The 12,339-nt window shown below is 40.9% G+C and overlaps 1 protein-coding gene across 1 annotated transcript in view; it reads right to left on the reverse strand.

The window, feature by feature from the left end:
• Positions 1-12,339, reverse strand: part of LOC137421215 (leucine-rich repeat-containing G-protein coupled receptor 5) — a 131,295-nt gene that overhangs the window by 42,574 nt on the left and 76,382 nt on the right. The window contains exons 5-9 of the mRNA XM_068107044.2: positions 5,982-6,197; positions 5,774-5,845; positions 5,387-5,455; positions 4,308-4,379; positions 3,085-3,156 (exon numbers count right to left, since the gene is read on the reverse strand). Coding sequence (XP_067963145.2) covers positions 3,085-3,156; positions 4,308-4,379; positions 5,387-5,455; positions 5,774-5,845; positions 5,982-6,197 — 501 coding nt within the window. The remainder of the gene's footprint in view (positions 1-3,084; positions 3,157-4,307; positions 4,380-5,386; positions 5,456-5,773; positions 5,846-5,981; positions 6,198-12,339) is intronic.

The raw sequence follows: 12,339 nt of genomic DNA on the forward strand, positions 1-12,339 counted from the left end.
CGAATCACGTTGCATTATTAAAATCATGCGATCAGATCAGGTTACTAAAATCATGTCATCAGACCACACTATGTTATTAAAATCATATGATCGAATCACGCTACATTATTAAAATCAGATGATCGAATCACGTTGCATTATTAAAATCATGCGATCAGATCACATGACTAAAATCATGTGATCAGACCACACTATGTTATTAAAATCATATGATCGAATCACGCTACATTATTAAAATCATATGATCGAATCACGTTGCATTATTAAAATCATGCGATCAGATCACATTACTAAAATCATGTGATCAGAACACACTATGTTATTAAAATCATATGATCGAATCACGCTACATTATTAAAACCATATGATCGAATCACGTTGCATTATTAAAATCATGCGATCAAATCATATGATCATATGATACAAAATCATATGATCGAATCACATTGCATTATTAAAATCATGCGATCAGATCACATTACTAAAATCATGTGATCAGACTACACTATGTTATTAAAATCATATGATCGAATCACGTTGCATTATTAAAATCATGCGATCAGATCACATTACTAAAATAATGTGATCAGACCATACTATGTTATTAAAATCATATGATCGAATCACGCTACATTATTAAAATCATATGATCGAATCATGTTGCATTATTAAAATCATGCGATCAGATCACATTACTAAAATCATGTGATCAGACCACACTACGTTATTAAAATCATATGATCGAATCACGCTACATTATTAAAATCATATGATCGAATCACGTTGCATTATTAAAATCATGCGATCAGATCACATTACTAAAATCATGTGATCAGACCACACTATGTTATTAAAATCATACGATCGAATCACGCTACATTATTAAAATCATATGATTGAATCACGTTGCATTATTAAAATCATGCGATCAGATCACATTACTAAAGTCATGTGATCAGACCACACTATGTTATTAAAATCATATGATCGAATCACGTTGCATTATTAAAATCATGCGATCAGATCAGGTTACTAAAATCATGTCATCAGACCACACTATGTTATTAAAATCATATGATCGAATCACGCTACATTATTAAAATCAGATGATCGAATCACGTTGCATTATTAAAATCATGCGATCAGATCACATGACTAAAATCATGTGATCAGACCACACTATGTTATTAAAATCATATGATCGAATCACGCTACATTATTAAAATCATATGATCGAATCACGTTGCATTATTAAAATCATGCGATCAGATCACATTACTAAAATCATATGATCGAATCACGTTGCATTATTAAAATCATGCGATCAAATCATATGATCATATGATACAAAATCATATGATCGAATCACGTTGCATTATTAAAATCATGCGATCAGATCACATTACTAAAATCATGTGATCAGACCACACTATGTTATTAAAATCATATGATCGAATCATGCTACATTATTAAAATCAAATGATCGAATCACGTTGCATTATTAAAATCATGCGATCAGATCACATGACTAAAATCATGTGATCAGACCACACTATGTTATTAAAATCATATGATCGAATCACGCTACATTATTAAAATCATATGATCGAATCACGTTGCATTATTAAAATCATGCGATCAGATCACATTACTAAAATCATGTGATCAGAACACACTATGTTATTAAAATCATATGATCGAATCACGCTACATTATTAAAATCATATGATCGAATCACGTTGCATTATTAAAATCATGCGATCAAATCATATGATCATATGATACAAAATCATATGATCGAATCACGTTGCATTATTAAAATCATGCGATCAGATCACATTACTAAAATCATGTGATCAGACCACACTATGTTATTAAAATCATACGATCGAATCATGCTACAATATTAAAATCATATGATCGAATCACGTTGCATTATTAAAATCATGCCATCAAATCATATGATCATATGATACAAAATCATATGATCGAATCACGTTGCATTATTAAAATCATGCGATCAGATCACATTACAAAAGTCATGTGATCAGACCACACAATGTTATTAAAATCATATGATCAAATCACGTTGCATTATTAAAATCATGCGATCAGATCAGGTTAGTAAAATCATGTGATCAGACCACACTATGTTATTAAAATCATATGATCGAATCACGCTACATTATTAAAATCATATGATTGAATCACGTTGCATTATTAAAATCATGCGATCAGATCACATGAGTAAAATCATGTGATCAGACCACACTATGTTATTAAAATCATATGATCGAATCACGCTACATTATTAAAATCATATGATCGAATCACGTTGCATTATTAAAATCATGCGATCAGATCACATTACTAAAATCATGTGATCAGAACACACTATGTTATTAAAATCATATGATCGAATCACATTGCATTATTAAAATCATGTGATCAGATCACATTACTAAAATCATGTGATCAGACTACACTATGTTATTAAAATCATATGATCGAATCACGTTGCATTATTAAAATCATGCGATCAGATCACATTACTAAAATAATGTGATCAGACCATACTATATTATTAAAATCATATGATCGAATCATGCTACATTATTAAAATCATATGATCGAATCACGCTACATTATTAAAATCATATGATCGAAGCACATTGCATTATTAAAATCATGCGATCAGATCATATTACTAAAATCATGTGATCAGACCACACTACGTTATTAAAATCATATGATCGAATCACGCTACATTATTAAAATCATGCGATCAGATCACATTACTAAAATCATGTGATCAGACTACACTATGTTATTAAAATCATATGATCAAATCACGTTGCATCATTAAAATCATGTGATCAGATCAGGTTACTAAAATCATGTGATCAGACCACACTATGCTATTAAAATAATGTGATCAGATCACGTTATGTTATTAAAATCATGTGACCAGATCATGTTATGTTTTTGAAATCATGTGACCAAATCACATTACAATCATGTGATCAGATCACGTTATGTTATTAAAATCATGTAATCAAATCGTGTTATGTTAGGATGACTCACAGTGTTTGAAGCTTGTGTAGGTTTTGGAAGGTTGAATGGCCCACGTATTCGATGGGATTGTCATATAAATGTCTGCAAAGGTGTTATTAAAAGGTAAATACAATTAAAGTCACTTCATCATGCTTAAAGCTGAAGCTCTTGCATGTAAATAATTATAGGGAGTTAGAGTCTGAAAGCATTAAAACTAGTGTAAGACAACATGGAATCATGGGGTAAATGGCGAGCATGGGGTAAACAATATGGAATCACGGGGTAAGGTGTATATGGGAATGGGAAAAGGAGCCAGAGAATGGGTGGGGGAGACAGATAATGGGTAGGGGAGACAGAGAATGGGTAGGGGAGACAGAGAATGGGTGGGGGAGACAGAGAATGGGTGGGGGAGACAGAGAATGGGTAGGGGAGACAGATAATTGGTGGGGGAGACAGATAATGGGTAGGGGAGACAGAGAATGGGTGGAGGAGACAGATAATGGGTAGCGGAGACAGATAATGGGTAGGGGAGACAGAGAATGGGTGGGGGAGACAGAGAATGGGTGGGGGAGACAGAGAATGGGTGGGGGAGACAGAGAATGGGTGGGGGAGACAGAGAATGGGTGGGGGAGACAGAGAATGGGTGGGGGAGACAGAGAATGGGTGGGGGAGACAGATAATGGGTGGAGGAGACAGATAATGGGTGGAGGAGACAGATAATGGGTGGAGGAGACAGATAATGGGTGGAGGAGACAGATAATGGGTGGAGGAGACAGATAATGGGTAGCGGAGACAGATAATGGGTAGGGGAGACAGAGAATGGGTGGGGGAGACAGAGAATGGGTGGGGGAGACAGAGAATGGGTGGGGGAGACAGATAATGGGTGGGGGAGACAGATAATGGGTAGGGGAGACAGATAATGGGTGGGGGAGACAGATAATGGGTGGGGGAGACAGAGAATGGGTGGGGGAGACAGAGAATGGGTGGGGGAGACAGATAATGGGTAGGGGAGACAGAGAATGGGTGGGGGAGACAGAGAATGGGTGGGGGAGACAGATAATGGGTGGGGGAGACAGATAATGGGTAGGGGAGACAGATAATGGGTAGGGGAGACAGATAATGGGTGAAGGAGACAGAGAATGGGGAGGGGAGACAGAATGACCAAAGAGCTGAGGAATGAAGAAATATCTGTAACAGCATATATGTATGTAATGAGCATTTTTCTGGGGAGTGAGTGGAGCATTCATGCTCACATTGTGTGAAGAAGAGGATTCCCTTTGAAAGCATTGTCCGGAATGTAAGCAAGGTTGTTGCTATGGAAAGCCCTGTGGAAAGTGACGGCATTAACTTGCTGTGGGTAATCCATCATATCAAGCCAAAGCAAACAATCAACTGACGCCTGAAACTGAGATATTAGAATGGAAAGGTGAACAGAAAGGGAAATGAATTTGGTGACCATGGAGGGAAGAGGGATGGCAGAAAATGAAATAGATTTGGGAATGTTAGAAACACTCCAAGTAGTAACACAGGAACAGTTCGTTTTTAATAATCTGGAGGTACTGTGGCTAAAGTTGAAGTTATCTATCTATAATTCCAGTAATCTCTGTATGTCTGTATGTCTGTGTGTCTGTGACCGCTGTTTCTCGACAACCACGGGTCCGATATACTTGAAACTTGCCAGGTATATTGCTGGGGACCCGAGGATGTGCCTTTTCAAGGTTTCATATTAATCGGACAAGTAGTTACCGAGCTATGTCCAAAAAACGATTCAACCAATCAGAGAGCAGCGAGTTATCACGTGTGCCGAACGTGGCGAACAGACTCTGCCTCGGACGGCACATTTGAGAGCGTATTCATTTATTTCACGTTGGCAAACTATGTTGCCGCTATGTTGGCGTTAAACTATGTTTTAAAACTAATTAAAACTAATTTGCGATTCTTTCGCTTTCCTGCGCGTTTGTGCACGCTATGGCGATTTCTTTACCAAACTCCGCAAGCCGTTCGCTTTGGACCAAACCATTTCATGTAAATAGAGGGGGGGGGATTGTCACCGTACTCGCAAGCCGTTCGCTTTGGACCAAACCATTTCATGTAAATAGAGGGGGGGGGGGGGGGGGATTGTCACCGTACTCGCAAGCCGTTCGCTTTGGACCAAACCATTTCATGTAAATAGAGGGGGGGGGGGATTGTCACCGTACTCGCAAGCCGTTCGCTTTGGCTTTGCGAATGGACCAAACCATTTCATGTAAATAGAGGGGGGGGATATAATTTTAGATATATATATAGTACGGGCACGCCCTAGTTCTATCAAAGCAAACATCCATCCACTCACAGTTCTTGAAGTCTGTGCAGGCTGATGATCCCTGTTGGGAATTCAGTGAGCTGGTTATCGTTCAAGTCCCTGGGTAGGTAAAGTGGTTAAAAGTTTACCATGCGTAGGTAAAGCAGTTAAAAGTTTACCATGTGGAATTTTTAGATCACCTTGTACTGCTAAACCAAACCGAGCCCATCAACATTTATCAAGTTACATTGATGTTGAGACAAATGCACAATCACCGGTGAGTAAAAATGACACTTATCAACGATGCTTGCGCAATAACATGAATGATCTGAGGCCTGTGCTGAAACTGGATGATCTGATCAAATTTCTCATCAACCTTCATTGGAATTTTTAGAAACTTTCCCAAGACAAACATTACAGGAAAAAGCTTTTACTTACAAGTAATCTAGGCTGTGAAGGCCCTCGAAACATCCGCCATCCAGCCTCTCTATGCGGTTGTTATGGAGACGTCTGATCACAACAAAGAATTACAGCTTGTTAGGGCAATTGCATTTGCAATACGGATCATCACTTAGACAAAGTAAATGTTTAATAGTAAGCCAAAACAACGAATTTGTAAAGCGCATCACATGCCTCCGCTACTCACAGGACAATAAGATTGGAGAGATTTTTGAAAGCCATGCTTGGAATGACCCGGATGTGATTGAGAGCAAGTGTAAGGGCCTGAAGAGAAGGTAGTTCCCCCAGGGCCTCCATGGGGACCACCCGCAGGGCATTATCATCCAACCAGAGGTGGCGCAGGCGGTGCAATGCCGAGAAGCTGCCCGCGGGTACCTCCTCAATGTGGTTAGCATCAAACCGCCTGGAAGATGTTGCAAAGAAAATGATGAAGTCTTTTAAACGAGGTGGGATTAAACAGTGGAGTAAACACAGCAGTAGCGTTAACCTTCATCAATCACCACATGCTCAATTCAGTATGATACCTTGATTAGATTGAAGATGGGGAGCCAGGGAAGGGGCGAGGAGCAAAGGTGATACCTTGATTTGATTGTATAAGTGGTGTGAGGTGATACCTTGATTTGATTAGGTTGTAGATGGGGTGTGAGGGAATTGGCAGTGAGCGAGATGATATCTATAGACAGCGAAATGATATCTATAGGCAGCGAGATGATATCTATAGGCAGTGAGATGATATCTATAGACAGCAAGATTATATCTATAGGCAGCGAGATGATATCTATAGGCAGCGAGATGATATCTATAGACAGCGAGATGATATCTATAGACAGAGAGATGATATCTATAGACAGTGAGATGATATCTATAGGCAGCGAGATGATATCTATAGACAGTGAGATGATATCTAAAGGCAGCGAGATGATATCTATAGGCAGCGAGATGATATCTATAGACAGCAAGATGATATCTATAGGCAGCGAGATGATATCTATAGACAGCGAGATGATATCTCTAAACAGCGAGATGATATCTAAAGGCAGCGAGATGATATCTATAGGCAGCGAGATGATATATATAGGCAGCGAGATGATATATATAGGCAGCGAGATGATATATATAGGCAGCGAGATGATATCTATAGACAGCGAGATGATATCTATAGACAGCGAGATGATATCTATAGGCAGCGAGATGATATATATAGGCAGCGAGATGATATCTATAGACAGCGAGATGATATCTATAGACAGCGAGATGATATCTATAGGCAGCGAGATGATATATATAGGCAGCGAGATGATATATATAGACAGCAAAATGATATCTATAGACAGCGAGATGATATCTATAGACAGCGAGATGATATCTATAGACAGCGAGATGATATCTCTAAACAGCGAGATGATATCTCTAGACAGCGACATGATATCTATAGACAGTGAGATGATATCTATAGGCAGCGAGATGATATCTATAGGCAGTGAGATGATATCTTTACGCATCGAGATGATATCTATAGGCAGCGAGATGATATCTATAGGCAGCCAGATGATATCTATAGACAGCGAGATGATATCTATAGACAGCGAGATGATATCTATAGACAGCGAGATGATATCTATAGGCAGCGAGATGATATCTATAGACAGCGAGATGATATCTATAGACAGCGAGATGATATCTATAGACAGCGAGATGATATCTATAGACAGCGAGATGATATCTATAGACAGCGAGATGATATCTACAGACAGCGAGATGATATCTATAGACAGCGAGATGATATCTATCGACATCACCACACTCTTGAAAGTTTGAGCATGAAAGTTTGACATTAATAATGCACAACGGTGGAAGAGGTCAAAATTAATTGCAAGTGGATACGCAAGACTGAGAGGCCTTAAATATGCAGCCATACCGTCTTAAACTCATACGTAGAAATGGTTTCCAACCGAGGCCTTTGTGCCAAAAACACAAACTCAGGGATAGCGAGAAAGGAAAGAGAAGTGCAGGAGTGCGAGATTCCACGTGGGAGTGCTGTCAGAATAATTCTGGCATTCTCTCACTGGACTGTCAGGCGAGCCCTTGTCCATGTCGTGCTAACACTGTGCAGACAAAATCCACAGCTCGTGGGAAAATTTGAAACAAAAACGAGATGTGGAGCAGAGCTCGTGAGGTGCGCCAATTGTAGATTACATGGCGGATGATTTGTGCAGGAGACATGGCACTCGAAATAAATAAATAATTTAATAATGACATGATGGATATTAGTATTACATCTCATGATCCCTCTATTAAGGTGGCTGGCGTAAGATCTTAAGAGTCTTGAGTTCTAAACCCCTGTTCGGCCATTAACACCAGGTAGGTTGACTCAACCGGTCATCCTGCTGAGGCTGGCAAAATGATTACCGAGTGCTGTTCTAATTACACATTCAAATGTGTTTGGTTGAACGGGGCATGACAAATAAATTGCAGGTAGAGGAGCAAGTAGTTGCAATTCTACCAGCGGGTCCATTATGGCATTGCATCATGGGTATTCCAAGCCGGTTCCTTCGGCTTTCACTCGTTTCAGCACGAAAGACCGTTGAACATTCGACAGTGCCTTTCGGTGATGAGTTTTGATATTCTTTCCTTATGCTAAACTAAAGTAGTATGACGTGAAACCTTCATGTTTGGTGTTCAGTGTCGGGGCTTGTGGAAGAGCAAGATGGCCTAGGAGAGAAGGTTAAAACACTGATGGTGGTTACAGAGGGTAGAGGGAGTTCCTTGTTTTATTTTATAACCCAGGATGCCATAATATTGATTTTAAAACCCTGGATTTTCCATCCTGGAGAAAACGCTTTTTCAGAGCCCTGGTTCATGCCTTGCACGTGTTTCTGTCATTTAATCTCATCTTCCTTCATTGCGCTCCTGCCGGCTTCTGGTACATTAGCATCTCAGTCCTACCTTTGCTAAAGTGTTCTTGGGTACGAAACAAGTATTGGGTGGGACTTTTGCTGTACTATAAATGCAGACTTTCACAAGTGAATGCAATAGGTCGTCGCCCCTTCCACACGACCCGCTTTGCCCCCTATAAAATCAGAAGAAACACACCAGACTAATGTTTACCTGGTTTAGTCCCTAGGGCCTGTGGGCTGTGGCATGGTAAGTTTTGTGCCAAGTCTTGTCCACATTGGAAATAAAAAAGGCTCAGCAGGTCATAACCTCAATTTTGCGACCATTTTTGACCTTTTACCCCTGTAAAATTGAAGTGATGAAACCAGGCCGATGTCTTTCAGCCTTAGTCTGCATATAGGGGCTGTGGCATAGTATTTGACGTTTGTGCTAGGTCTTGGCTGAATTGGTCGAAATACAGACACATGGTACGCCGATGGAAGAAAATAACCTGGTGAGAAGTACAGAAATATCTGCCACGAACATACCAAATGTATCTGCCTGTGAAAATGCTTGGAGATCATGTTTACTCTTCAGCCCACTCGTGTTTTGGCAAGCACATACGCATGTCACCCGACTGGATTTCAGCACCTCAGGAGAGCATGGCCCCACTCGATGACACGAAGTGAAAGGCTTATTTAGCATATGCCGCAAAACCAAAATCCGGACACTTGTGACGCATAGAGGCTGTGGCAAGACAAGCTGTCCAGAGAGAGTCTTACTGATGTCCCTAAAATATTGGATTGAGCTCTGTGAATGAATACAGCATTGTGCTACCTCTATTAACACTCATGGTATGTACAAAGCCATCCTTGAGGCACTTGGTCCATCAGGAAGGAAATTTGCTCCTAGCGTGCACAGATGGCTCCATAATCACAGATCACACCAAGCAAAAGGAATGCTGGTTGAGCATTTTCAAGAACTACTCTCAAGAACCATTGATAAATACAGTATTCCGATGTACCATACTCTGTTACAGAGCGTCAATGCTGCCGAAGGGGTTTCTTGGCAAGGCTTATACCGAGTGGTTTGCCATTGCCTTCCCAGCAGTAGTTAGAGCAGGAATTAATGTAGCTCAACTACTCTTCGCGAAGGACACCGTGGGATCTTTAACCTCCAGGGAAAGGGGCAGTGGAGATCACTTAACCTGGAAACTCAGAGAGAGGTGGGCTTGTGAAAGGTTAATGAGGGTAGAAAAGGTCATGGGATGGATGATGGATGACCTGAGATGGTGGTGCACAGCTGTCTTTGGAATATCTACGATATTCAAACTGGAGGAACTCGTATAACAAACTGGAGGAAATGCTGAAATGAAGGGATGATGAGCGATTGTAATTGCTGAAAGGAAAGAATGAAAGAAGAAAATGTCAAATCGCCTTGACCTCCAATCTCCCCAAAGTCATGGAGTCTCCCTCGTCAATAAACAACTTTCAACCCAACCCTGAATTAAGCTCTCTGAATGACCACCAATATGGCTTCCATAATGCCAGATCCACCTGGTCACCTCCTGGCCTACGTTGCCAACGAATAGTCTTCAGCTCTTGAGCACTTCGGAAAAAGTCGGATTGTTGCGCTGGAAACAAGCAAAGCCGTTGAGAGTGTCTGGCTCAAATAACTCCTAGTGATGTACCCAATGTATGGTATTCAGCCCCAGCTCATCACCACGTTTTCCAGCTTCCTCACTGGGTGATCTCTACTTCCATTACTGCATTGGTGGTATCATTATGGCATTACTGCAAGTCAATCTCTACCTGCATTGGTGGTGCCCTCTGAACCCCACCGAATTTATTTTGGTGTTCCTCCATATTCTGTCATCTCACCCTCCCTCCTTTCATCAATGATCTCCTCACAGCTACCAACAACACTGTCATTCCGTTGCTGACGACTCCATCAGCTCTAAATCCCAGTACACCTCCTCCCAGTCTCTAGCCTCTCAACTGTTGCCCCCCCCTCAGTCATTAACTCAATCTAATCCTCCAATGAGACTCCAACAACCTTGTCTCCTTTGATCCGTCAATTAGAATCAAACCCTTCTTACATCCAGCAAGATCAACAAAGCCATCCCTCCTCTTTTCATGTTCAGCTCTCAACTCCAGCAGTTCTCCTCTATTAATATAAGATATCCCAGGAACACATCTGCGTAAATATGAGGATGATCAACTCTGGGGCAGTGCTGTTTCCGTGATGTCACAACATGGCTGCACCTGGTGTTCGTGGAACTGGAAGGTAGTTATTAGCGGTTCGGTGTTCAGGCTGGCGAGCCCAGCGGCGTTTTGGAGCCACCTGATGAACTTGCTGACCAATCTTCCTATTTGGCATCTCGCTGCACTCAGATAGGGCCACACCGGCGCATGTAGACTCGCTTCATGCATATCGGACTACCTGAAGAATGAGCTTCATCTTTGGATTGACGCTAACAGTGGCTGGTTTCCTCCATCTCTTGCTGGAGAGCTGTTGTCACTGATGGTGGTGCTTTGCTGCTGTTGGAGCGAGGCCAATGTGGCGGTGCTTCACTTGGGTTTGACCGAAGATGGCTGCTCGGTTAGTTTTGACAGTGGCTTGGGTGGCGGTGGCTGGCAGGGTCCTTCTGTTCCATTTTCACGAAAGGTGCTGTACGCGTACGTATTATGTTGAAAAACCAGATTATGCTGGATCCTTTGAGAATTCCAAGCTTTGACGCACCAAATCACTCAATGGAGGCCGCCATCTTGCGGATGCGGAAGTATGCATAAAAAATTGAGAAAAAGTTCAATAGGAGTTTGTTTCACCCGTCTGTTTTTGATTCACAATCTTATGCACATCTAATTTGTAATTAAAATACTTTAAGACCAACCTCGTTCCCCGGGCCCGCACGGGCCCTGGTTATCTTCAACGAAAATCGTCACCAAACACCGGAACCAATGAGATTCGAGCATTTGAAAAAATATTTAAAAAACCAAATCACTAAAGAAATTGCGCAAAAGTTCAATAGGAGTTTGTTTCACCCGTCTTTTTTTGATTCACAATCTTATGCACCTCTAATTTGCAATTAAAATACTTTAAGACCAACCTCGTTCCCCGGGCCCACACGGGCCCTGGTTATCTTCAACGAAAATCGTCACCAATTACCGGAACCAATGAGATTCGAGCATTTGAAAAAATATTTCAAAAAAGCTTTTTACCACATTTCGGACGCTGAAAACGGCGAAATGAGATCAAATGAGATCAAATATTCTAAAATTGACGAAAAATTTATTTTTTAGAAATCTCGCGGCCGTAGGGGATAGTTTTTCACGGCCGGAAATATCCGAAGTTGAGACGGAATTCACCGAATTAATCAAGAAGGAAATTTTATAAATTTTAATCTCATCCAGAATGCAAATGGTATCATTTTGAACTAGGTACGGTACCTACTACACCTACCTACTACCAACTACCTAACCTCCTGATGCGATAGTGATGGGTAAAATAGTGGCAAGAGGCTTTGGCTTCGCCGGCTCATTGCGGCTTTGCAGTCGGGTACTAGTATTTTGTATTATCGGCTTGTACGTATTTATGACTGTGAACATCATTATAATTACTAGCAGAGTACCCACCCTACCGGTGATCTTGTTCCATGTTTGCAACACGTT

The sequence above is a fragment of the Myxine glutinosa genome, chromosome 1 (genome assembly GCF_964187855.1).
Source record: "Myxine glutinosa chromosome 1, kmMyxGlut1.1, whole genome shotgun sequence".
Classification (NCBI taxonomy): domain Eukaryota; kingdom Metazoa; phylum Chordata; class Myxini; order Myxiniformes; family Myxinidae; genus Myxine; species Myxine glutinosa.